Below are 10802 nucleotides of genomic sequence, written 5' to 3'. Positions count from 1 at the left end.
AAGTCCAAACAGAAAACCACACCAGTCAAACACAGTGCGAGGCTTCAGCAAGTCCTTCCATTATGGCTGCAAGGGTGCCCATTCTTCACTTTCAAGAAGAACCACTAATACATAGGAGATCATGTGCTCTTCATCTAACTACATGCTGTGTCCCCATTAATGAAGCAGTCACATGCTCCAGATCCAAACATGCTCTTCACCCTTCCTACACAAGTTGGCTTGTCTGTTTCTAAGATAAATAATGAAAAACCTAACACCATAGCTGTGAGACTCAGTCCAATGGTACAGTCCCTTGACAGGACTGCAGTAGTCTGCATTCCAGCCCCCGTGAGCTCTCAGTTCTGAGGTTTGCTTAGCTCTGATGTGTCCTCAGACTAGAGGGAGGAAGAGCTGGACAATTCCTGCTTTTCTCTGGTCAAGACCAAAAGCTGGTCCATTTTCCTGCCCAGATGGAAACATTTTCCTTAATTACCAAACCTAGGAAGTTTGCTAGGGAGCAACAAAGTCTTCAGTGTGGCGCCCTTTTCAGGAAAATAACTTCTGCTCTGTGTAATCCAGTGTGAGATGTGGTCACCTCGTTACAGTGCATACGGGGTGAAAGTTTCCTCTTTACAGAGAACCAGCAATAATCCATGAGTCACTTAAGTCATGTTTAGGCCCATTTTGAGAGATTATGAGGGAGACATGCATTTGGATATAATTTATCAAACATTGAGAGCCTGTTGCATTCGAATGCTTGTTAAGCTATAGATGATTAAAAAAAAGCATTTTCTTTTTGGATTGTAATTCTGATTATACATAGGACACGGTTAAATATAGTTTAATAGTTTATTCTTTTAATCAGCCACACCGCTTAATATCTATCTTATAGCATGTTGCAGTTTTCTCTAGCTGCATGGTAAATTATGAAAATGGCTAATTCTCCAGGAATGCTGTGCATGTTAATTTTTTTTTTCATGGAGCACAAGTATCCATAGGCCATAACAGCATTCAAGCTTCTATCTGACAATTAATGCAGTTCATTTTAATAATAGAGTAAACACACATTAGGAGCCATGTTATCACTGCAGGCTGAAATCACATAGGCCCATGGACATTATGCACTGCCAGTTGTTTGCACACCAAAGGGACAAGAATGTACTAATAGCAAGATGTAGTGAGACTGTACCAAGCTTGCATCTTAACTCTATGCTAGGGACTGTGACTGTTCCTAGAGAGAACAACCAAGGGATGTTGGCTCATTATTATGCTGATTTACACAGATGCCCTGATAAAGGTACATCAACCAGCAGCAAACCAGCTCATTAGCATTAGTGTTTTTATACGTAATGCAACTTAATTCCTAATGTAAGAACAATTAGCTTTAAGTTTTCATTAGGGAATTCTAGGCTGACTCTCCAGATGGCATGGAGAAAATAACTATCAAGCTGCTGGTTTTGGTTACTTGGTGCTCTCTTTAGCAGGATGTGCACAGAACAGTTCAGAATAAACCAGGGGTGGGCAATAATTTTTGGTGGTGGGGGGGCATTCCAAAGTTTTAGAAAGTGGTCAAGGGCTGCATTTTTCTGTGGAGGGAGAGAGGGGTCTAGATTGGAGGTTGGGTGCAGAAGGATGCACAGGGAAAGGGACTGGGGTTCAGGAGATGGTGTAGGGTCTGAGAGAGTGTTTGGGTGGAGGAGGGAGTTGTGACCTGGGTCAGGAGATCGGTGTGTAGGGTCAGGGAGGGAGTGTGGGTGCAGGAGAGGTCTGGGGGTATAGAAGGGAGTACAGAGTTTGGGAGGGAGTTGTCACCTGGGGCAGGGGGTGCAGAGTGTTTAGATGGTGATTTGGGGGAGGGAGTTGGGGTGCAGGAGGGGTTGGGGTCCCAGAAGCAGGTGCTGGCTGGGAGGAGTTTATCTAAGTGTCTCCTGGCCAGAAGGCTGCTGCACCCCTAAGGCAGGCTGGGCTCCCTGCCTGCTGCAGCCCTAGCCCACTTGAAAATACAGGCTGCTCCCTCCATGTGGCTCTCAACTTGGCATGGGAAAGAGACTTGCACTGCCTCAATCACTCAGCTCCAATTGGCTGGCTGTTTTCAGCCAATAGGAGCTTAGAGATTGGTGGAAGTCCGTTCTTATTGGCTGATTGTTTCTGGCCAATAAGAACTGAGGATTGGTCTAGGGGTGGGGAGAGTGCACAAAGCCTCCCTCTCCCTCTCCCTCTCCTCTCCTGTATTTTGCCCAGCCCTGGAATAAACAGTGACCATTTCCAGTTTATGTGAGCATACGAGAAGCCTTTCTGCTTGAGCACAAAGCAAGCAATGTTGCACAGTCACTCCCTATGTGGTTGAGTGGCTGCTTTGGTACATGGTCATCCAAACCAGAAAGCATGACAAAGAAAAAAGCATTTCTTCCAGTGCAGGGCAGCCAGGCAGTGACAATACTTCAGGTGAGTACAGGAGCATGAGAAAGAATAACTAACTATACAGGGCATCATCCTTGATGGCACAGTATTTGCACAAGAAAAACTAGAGATATTCAACACCCTCCCCATCTTCTGAATACATTTTCCTCATGCCTGACACTGGCAATGTTATCACCTTTGCAGCCCTTTGCCATCCAGTTGTGATCTGCAGTTCTGGATCTTTTACAGCCTGTATAACTTTGTGAACCAAAAACCCATTAATAGATCTGGGTGAATCCCAGCAAACAATTTCCGTCGAAAAGGCCAGTGGTCCAAAACTATTTGAGAATGTGAGTGAAATCTGACAAATGGTTAAAAACCACTTTTTAAAAAAAGTTGAAACCTTTTTGGTTTGATTATTTTGAAATGTTTTGGTTTGACATTTTGTTTCAAAATGGCATTTTAAATTCAAATTTGAGCAATTATAAAAAAGGGTGAAAAGTACCAGACATTGATCATATTACAATAAAAAATTTGAAAACAAAATTGTTGTAAGTTCCTCAAAACATGATGATCAATGCTACATTTTTTTTCAAGTTTTACAATGAGATGGAAAATTTTGAAAACAACAATAACATTGTATCAGCTTGAATGTAACTCTTTACCTATCGCAGATTTTTCAGTATAGTCGCTGAACTGAAAAATCCATTATTTATTCAGCTGTACCTAGTAAGTCAATGGGAGCATTTTGATTGTTTTAAACAGACTTGGGAATGCCACAGAACTAAGTGTAGAAAAAGATTAAAATTCACAAATAATTAATATTTCTGCAGTTGAACAATCCAGGTCATTCCATTTTCCATCGTCGTATATTAAGACACAGTCTTCATTATCTTGATCATTTGGTTCTCCACTGTTCCAGTTTGTGTAAGCTACAGGTTCTCCATTCAGATACACAAATTTACCTTCGGTTTGCATATCAGTCAACCCTAAATACGCTCCGTTTGATTCCTTCTTCATGACTTCTTGCAAGGCTGCATTCTCAGCTTCATTGCGCGGACAGGGAAGCGAGCCTCCAGCTTTTGCGCACAGGGATTTTCCATGTTGAAAAGAAGCTTTTGTGCCCGTTGACACAAATGTTTTCTTGCCTACAATCTTAGCCCACCGCAAATTAAAAACTAGGCACAAAAGAGACGATTAAAATGAGAACCGGACCTGTGTTATGGGGGAAGTTAACCTCCCTGTAAGACTTTACTCACAAAATGCTAGCTCATGGCCTTGCACTTTGTAAGTAATAAACCACTTTTACAATGTGGCTTCTGCCAGTGTTACAGGTGAAACTGTGCTAGCAGCAACTATTCAGAATTAAAACTGCAGCTAGCTGGCTTCATGAATGACTTTGAGGACCAAAATAAATGGAGACTCAAAGACCAAGTGAGAAAATTGTACTACAGAGAAAGAGAGATGAACACGCAGTAACACTTCCCTCTCATGTACTAAAATGGGGGAAGATTCATCCCCAGCATAAATGGTGGCAGTGCTAGTGAAGACAGGAACTTACACATTATTCACTCTATCTGCTCTAAGCAGGCTTAGATGACTAAAAACAACTCCCTCTAAGCAACCAACTGTGCCCTTTCACCCTGGATGCCCCTACAATAATGATGTCTAGGATTCTATGCACTAGTGTTTCCCTCACTGCTAGTACCAGTGGAGACGAGCTAGTAGTTGTGCATTGGTGGGAAATTTTTAGAAAGAAGTTATCATAGAAGAGGGTCTTGGGAGATGGCTTGTGTGGCTGTTGGCCTATATAACAAAGCCCACGGACAATGTCTGGGAATGATTTAGTGATAACTGGATGTTGGTATGGCTGGGACTGGGAAGAATTTATACTGTTGAGGGAGGTTGCAACTGAAGACCATTTGCTGGGAGCAGCTTGTGGGAGAAGGCTGCATGGTATTTAAGCTTACTTTGCAAAAGATTCTCCCTCCCCCGCATGCCAAAAATTCAATACAGGCAGTCCCCGGGTTACATTGATCCGACTTACATCGGATCCCTACTTACAAACGGGGTGAGGCAACCCCGCACTAGCTGCTTCCCCCCAGCAGACCAGGGAGACACGAAGCTAGCGTCCCCCCCAGCAGACCAGAGAGACGCAGAGTGGCTTTTCTCAGCAGACACCTCAGCTTGAAAATAAAGGACTGAGGGAAGTGAGGTGTGGGAGAATAAAACTGAGCTCTGGAGAAATGTTTGGCTAGAGTTTCCCCTACAATATGTACCAGTTCCGACTTACATACAAATTCAACTTAAGAACAAACCTACAGTCCCTATCTTGTACGTAACCCGGGGACTGCCTGTAATGTAAACATGACTCACTATTTTGGAATTTGCTAATGTCAGCTTGTAGAGTCTGGATATTCTTTTCCAAAGCAGATACTTGTCTTTGAAGAGCATCAAAAGCTAAGAAAAACAGGTGCAAAATTATGTAATAAATCATTAAAAAATACCATATGATCATTGCCTTTGGATTGGCCAGGGGCCTCGCTGCTAACATATGCGTGGTTTGTACGATCTTCTAACCAGTTCCCAAAATATTCACCACACAGCTATAGCTACATGCTCACTGATTATTTTGTTTGCTGGCAGATTTGAAATCAAACAAGAACAACAAAAAAGCAATCAAACAAATAAATATTCCCCCTCTCCCACATTACGAAAATGTGTTATTTTGGATTTGAGCTTTTAACATTTTTAATGAACTTGAAGGAAACTTTGAAACAAAATGTAATTTTGAATAAAAAAAATAAAACTTTCACTGAAAAAGTGTCGACATAAAACATTTCCGGCTTTTCAGAATTTGTTTGTTTGTTTGTTTCACACAGATTTGCAAAACATTTTGCTGGACTCATATCTGCATTTTGCATTGAAAAAAGTTTTGGATCAAAAATTTCACCCAGGTTTAAAAATGACAATTTTGATTGTTTCACGAGGAACTCAAAGGTAATTTCAAACTGGGTACTGCTACACGCACAGAAATCAAACGGGGGATTTTCTCTCTGTCAGTGGTCACCACTTCCATGTAATCAGAGGCAGTCATCAGTGTGTGGGTGGGAGATCCATAGGGATTGCCTTTTTTTTCTAGTTAGAATGGGGTTTATAGTGCATTTCTGCAGAGTAACAACTATGTTCACAGCTAAATCCTTGCTTATGCTGATTGTGTGGGTGACGAGTCATCAGGACCGTCTGAATTTAGTCCACGAATGAGAAAAAAAGGCATGTCCCCTAGAGGCACCCAAAGATGGAAAGCAAGGAGAAAACAGGCATTCAAAGAGGCATAAAAGGGAAAAGATATCAATTATCTTAAAAGAGGAGGAGATAAAATACCTTTCCCCCTCCCTCGGATTTCCTCATACTCCAAGGTCAGTCAAGTGAACATGTTTCAGGAAATATTTCCATATTGCTTAGGTTTTTTTCCTTGTTCTCTTATATAGTGTTCGTGTCATGTTGATTACCATTCATTTTCCCCAAACTTTCCCTCCTCCACCCCCAAATAATGATATAAAAACATAAGACATTGCCATGAGCCTACCGAATGTCTCTGTGAAAACATGACAACAGATATTGAGCAGAATACCTGAGAGAGGGGGAGTTGACTTCTCACTTGCATTTTCTCCCTTTTGTCCTTTCTCGCCTCGTGGTCCTTGATTTCCTCTTGTCCCTTGAGGCCCTGCTTTTCCAGGGAAACCCTGCAAACCCCTCTCAGCTGCTCCTAGTGTTTGATTAAAATGAAAGGAGTTAGGAAAAAAAGATGAAAAATTCCCAACCAGCTCTACCGGGATATTCAAAATTGGACTGGACAAAATATTCAATAATTCACATTAGGAAACATGGGCCCTGATCCGTGCAAGCAGATTCCCAAATCTGAGGAAGTCCCAGTAGAAAGTAATGAGGCTTTTCAGTATGGGCAGGAGGGCCTGCTTTAGCCTGTATGGAACAAAGTTTGTGCCAAACCTAGAGGGGAAAGTGAAACGGAGGCTAGTTTTTCTCACAAAGATAGGGGGATACAAGAGCATATTGAAAACCAGCCCGAGAGGGAGAGAGACAACATTTAAATTTCAAAGAGAGAGAGAGAGAGAGAGAGAAGGAGCCAGAGAAGGCACATGACAAAGGATGACAGAACCCCGCAGGAAACAGATATAGTCTTGGTCAATGATTATAGCACTGTACCTTGGTCTCCCTTTTCTCCTTTGGGACCTTCTCTCCCATCTCTTCCATCTCTGCCTGGTAAACCATTGGTTCCAGGCGCACAACACTGAATGACGGGGCATGTGCTCATTTTCTCTTCATGTTTGTTTACATCCACACCTGAGGCCATCACCAACGCCATGGCCAGCGCCAGAGCTTTCAAAGGCTGACGGAGATGCATTGTCAAGCCTGTTGATCTATGGCTAATAAAAAGAGAATTATTGCATAAGCCGCTGTAGGAAGGCTGTCCTTTGTCAATGTGTAGGAGATACACCTCCACAGTCAAGATTCTTACAACGTTGCACTAAGATCTTTTTACTTCAAAGGGTGCATCTACACTGCAGGGCTTAACTCCAAATAAGCAACACAAATTGAGCTACGTCAATGGTGTAGTTTATTTCGAAATAGGGAGCATCTATACAGCACTTATTTTGAAACAGAGCACCCTTCCTCCCTTTGTGTGGATAATTCCCTGCAAAAGGTACTAACTCATTGAACCCTTCCTCCGATTTCCCTTACTCCTCGTACAATGAGGGTTACAGGAGTCAGAGTAAGACGTCCTCCAGCTTGACAGTATTTTGACTCTATTTCAAAATAACTGCCTGATCTGGAGACGTGGATTAAGTTATTTCCAGATAAAGCTAGTTATTTCGAAATAATGTTGCAGTGTAGACGTACCTAAGACAAAAGAGCTGTAAAAAGACTGATGGAAGCGTAGTAGTGAGGATAGTTTTCTGACATCTATTTGAGCCTTTTTGATTCATATTGTGAGCAGTGACTGGGGAAGATTTGGACATGTAGTTCAAAGAAGCCCAGATCTGAGCTACAAGATAGGAAATCTGGGGGCCTCCAAGTTCAGTCAGAAATCTGTTGTCGACTACATGATGAAGTCTATAGCAGACCACAGATGTGAAAAAGGGAGCCATTTATTAGAATAGCCTTCCAGTCCATTCTCCTGCCAATTCATGAGCTTACTAGTGTTTTATTCTGTCTCAATTTAAATGGCTTTGTTCTCCTGAAGGACTCATCTGAAATTTGAACCTGGGACTGCTCAAACCCAAATCCAGAATCTAAAGCAACCAGCTATTGTGTCTAAACATGTAATTACAGCTCCACACATATCAGGGGTGAAGTATATCCGATCAAGTTTTTTTCCCTCCACATAGCAGCTCATCACTAAGCCCTATGCAAATAAAACATAAAATATGAGTTTGAGTCATTGTTTTCACTTATCTCCTGCCTGGTTGCTTCACGATTATTACTTGACGAGCAATTGAGTTTTGCATGTAAACAAGGTCTATTGCGGTCTCATAATTACGCCTCAAGTATTCTTGGATTGCACGCGCGGTGATTCCACGGGCACATATCAAAGTGATGACAATAAGAGGAGTCATTGTGTGGATAATTCCCTGCAAAAGGTACTAACTAATTGAGCTTGATTTACGAGTCTCTAATTTGAAGCAATCAGGTCTGGGAATTAAAGTATTTAGACTAGAACTGAAATAAACAGTGAACTGCCCTGAATACCACTTTATTTCAACTTTTAGATCCTTTGGGCTAAATACTGAAAGCCAGTGAGTCTCCTCTGACACCTGCAAGTCAGTGTAAACTCAAGGTCTGATTAATATAAAACTTGTGTGAGAGAAAGGAGAATCAAGGCCATTAGAACTTTTGCCATTAACTTCAGAGAGTCCAGGATTTAAGTGCTCTTTCTTTTTAATGTCACAGAAAGTTATCCAACCCTTAGCTTGATTCCCATATTTTATTTGTCCAAATGCACAGTCCTTCCACAGAGCTAGAAACAAAGCTTTTTCTGGAGACATAAGCTCCTTGGCACTCACCCCCAGAGCTCACAATGCAATCGAGGAGTTGCTCTGGAGTTGGGAAGAGAGGTAAGGAGTCCTGACTCCCAGTCTCCTGTTATAACTGGTAGACAACAATGTATTACACAGCCTTTGAAATGGAATGGGTAAGTACTGTGCCCAGTCCAGACTGGATGCTTCTCTCACAGAGCTTGGAGTAGAGTCCGGAAGCATCGCTCAGTCTGGTGGCCATTTTCTCTGCACTCCCACAACAGAAGGGAACTGCGTCCCCAGAATCACCTATGACAGTATGATCATCTTCCAACAAAAATATGATCCCCTCAAACCTTCATTGGCTTCCTATGCACTCCTGCCTTCATCTCCCAAGAAGGAAACAGTGAGAAATTAAGAGCAATAAGAAAAGTGAGCGCTGAAGGAAAAACACATTGGAGCCCATTCTTTCAGGAGCAGCGAGGGAGTCCATAATGAGGACAGTTTCAAAATAAAAAAAATATTTCTCTCTCTCTCTCTCTCTCTCTCTCTCACTGCTAGTCCTAATCCTCCCTCACTGCTAGACCCTTTGGTGTTTGCCTGCTCAAAACTGTCAGTGCTTGAGACCCAACATGTTTTGCAGCTAGCCTGCCCTGGCACCCCATCCATTCATACCCACTTATTCAAAACCTACCTTTATTTGCCCAGTACCCAATGAAGTGATATGACGCTCTGCCAGCTTATCTGACTAATGTAACCGAATGCAGCATACAAGAAACCTTAACAAAGCAGGTGGATTTCTCCCTGGATAAGAAAACAAAAGTAGGTTAGACTTGCTAACTGAGGCAGTGCAAACAGATTTATTTTGACATGCGCTAGATAGCACTGTCCTTGCACAACACTAAGGGTTGCACCACTGAGAGTGCTATCTCACTCTTTCCTGGAACCAGAGGTAGTTTTTAGGAAAATATTTGCCGTTGTCTGCTTTGCCTCATATAGCCCCGACTGTGTTACAGTGTAATTTAAAAACACCCTCCCTCTGCCTGCTGCACATTTCTATCCTGAACACTCCCTCCCCCCCATTCTTGTAAATTCATCTGCTTTTGAGTAAGGAAATCAAGGCGTACACAACGTCCTTCTCTGACGCTCTACTCAACATCCAGCTATGGCAGGCATTCCCCGCAGTGGGGTCTTAACTCGCTGTGGGAAATACTTGCCTTGCTAAAAACCTTTTGTTATAGGTCCTTTTACATGAATGTCTTCACTGCTGTGTGCTTTCTAAGGGTCTGTCACTCACTGGTAGTGTGGAAGGGGGCTGGAGCTCTCATTGGTAGTGAGAGAAGAGGGCATCTTATAGGGTGGGGTGGATTGGAGCACTGGTGGTGGGGAACAGATGTTGGCAGGTGAAATGGGGAGGGGCTGACATAGCCAGGGGCATCTTTGTTAATGAATCAAAGCCACTGGGATAAGACACTATGCTGGGACACAGGAGTGACTGGCCGTGGCATTGCTTATGACTCTTCTGCCAACTTCACAGAGCCTGGCCCATGGTCTCCATGTACCTCCTTAGTCTACATTTCTCTCCCCAGCAAGCCATGAATTTCAATAACAGAGTCATGTCCTTTTCCCACAGTCTAGATTCTGCATCCTAATGTTCTCTCAGGCCAGGGGAGAAGGGAGGAGTCCCTCAGCTGGCAGCTCAGGTTGTCTGTTGCTGGCCAGCCACTTGGCTCATTGGGAGAGAAGACAGACTGGGGAGAGGTATTAGGGAGACACGTGAAGGGCTGAGCGAATCGCTGATTTTTTTCAAATGGAGGGTCAAACCACAACTAAACTTGTTTTGTTTTTCTTACCAAAATGAAAAGAGAAAGGGAAAAACATTAGGTTTGAGTCAAACAAAATTAGTTAGAGCCCAATTTCCCCCCCTTATTTAAAAATTTAGCTAAAGCACAGTCTGGAACAAAAATTCTAAATGCTTAATTTCTGCCACAACCAATAAAACATTTCCTTCCTATCAGTTCAAAATGTGTGGACACATGTAAGACATGTGACCTGAGTTTATGAACAGTTTCGTTGTCCCCTGAACCAGAGGAGCTCGTGAAAAGAAACAGCCCTAACAGGAAACTTTTGGCACAGGCGTTGTGAGGGGCAAGATAAACTCTCTAAACTTAAAGGCCAAAATATCCCCTGATAACAACAGAAGAAGAAGAAGAAGATTCAGTTAACCTGTGGAACTCATTGCCAGGGGATGTTGTGAAAGCCAAGATTATTACAGGTTCAAAAACAAATAGGTAAGTACATGGAGGATAGGTCTCTCAATGGCTATTCACTGGGATGAACATTGATGGTATCGATCCCTAGCCTCTGTTTGCTGGAAGCTGGGAA

The 10802-nt window shown here is 42.7% G+C and overlaps 1 protein-coding gene across 1 annotated transcript; it reads right to left on the bottom strand.

The window, feature by feature from the left end:
* Positions 1-814: 814 nt before the first annotated feature.
* On the bottom strand, positions 815-9289 carry LOC102457044 (mannose-binding protein-like). Its single transcript, XM_025188143.3, has 5 exons — positions 9112-9289; positions 6607-6827; positions 6014-6148; positions 4756-4839; positions 815-3557 (listed from the first exon to the last, which is right to left on the bottom strand). Exons 2-5 carry the CDS (start codon positions 6803-6805, stop codon positions 3181-3183), a joined length of 795 nt encoding a protein of 264 aa, XP_025043928.3. The 5' UTR covers positions 6806-6827; positions 9112-9289; the 3' UTR covers positions 815-3180.
* Positions 9290-10802: the final 1513 nt, after the last annotated feature.

The sequence above is a fragment of the Pelodiscus sinensis genome, chromosome 8 (genome assembly GCF_052426305.1).
Source record: "Pelodiscus sinensis isolate ZL-2025 chromosome 8, ASM5242630v1, whole genome shotgun sequence".
In the NCBI taxonomy this organism is placed as follows: domain Eukaryota; kingdom Metazoa; phylum Chordata; order Testudines; family Trionychidae; genus Pelodiscus; species Pelodiscus sinensis.
Note: the sequence above shows the minus strand (reverse complement) of the source record. Positions and strands in the feature narration are given on the sequence as shown.

Bases quoted from the DNA above. Each gene is read 5' to 3' on its own strand.
- LOC102457044 (XM_025188143.3), bottom strand. From the start codon at position 6,805: ATGCATCTCCGTCAGCCTTTGAAAGCTCTGGCGCTGGCCATGGCGTTG. The intron at 6,149-6,606 runs GTACAGTGCTAT...ATCAAACACTAG, and splicing joins AGGAGAAAAGGGAGACCAAG to GAGCAGCTGAGAGGGGTTTG. The intron at 4,840-6,013 runs GTATTCTGCTCA...TGTTTTTCTTAG, and splicing joins GTCAACTCCCCCTCTCTCAG to CTTTTGATGCTCTTCAAAGA.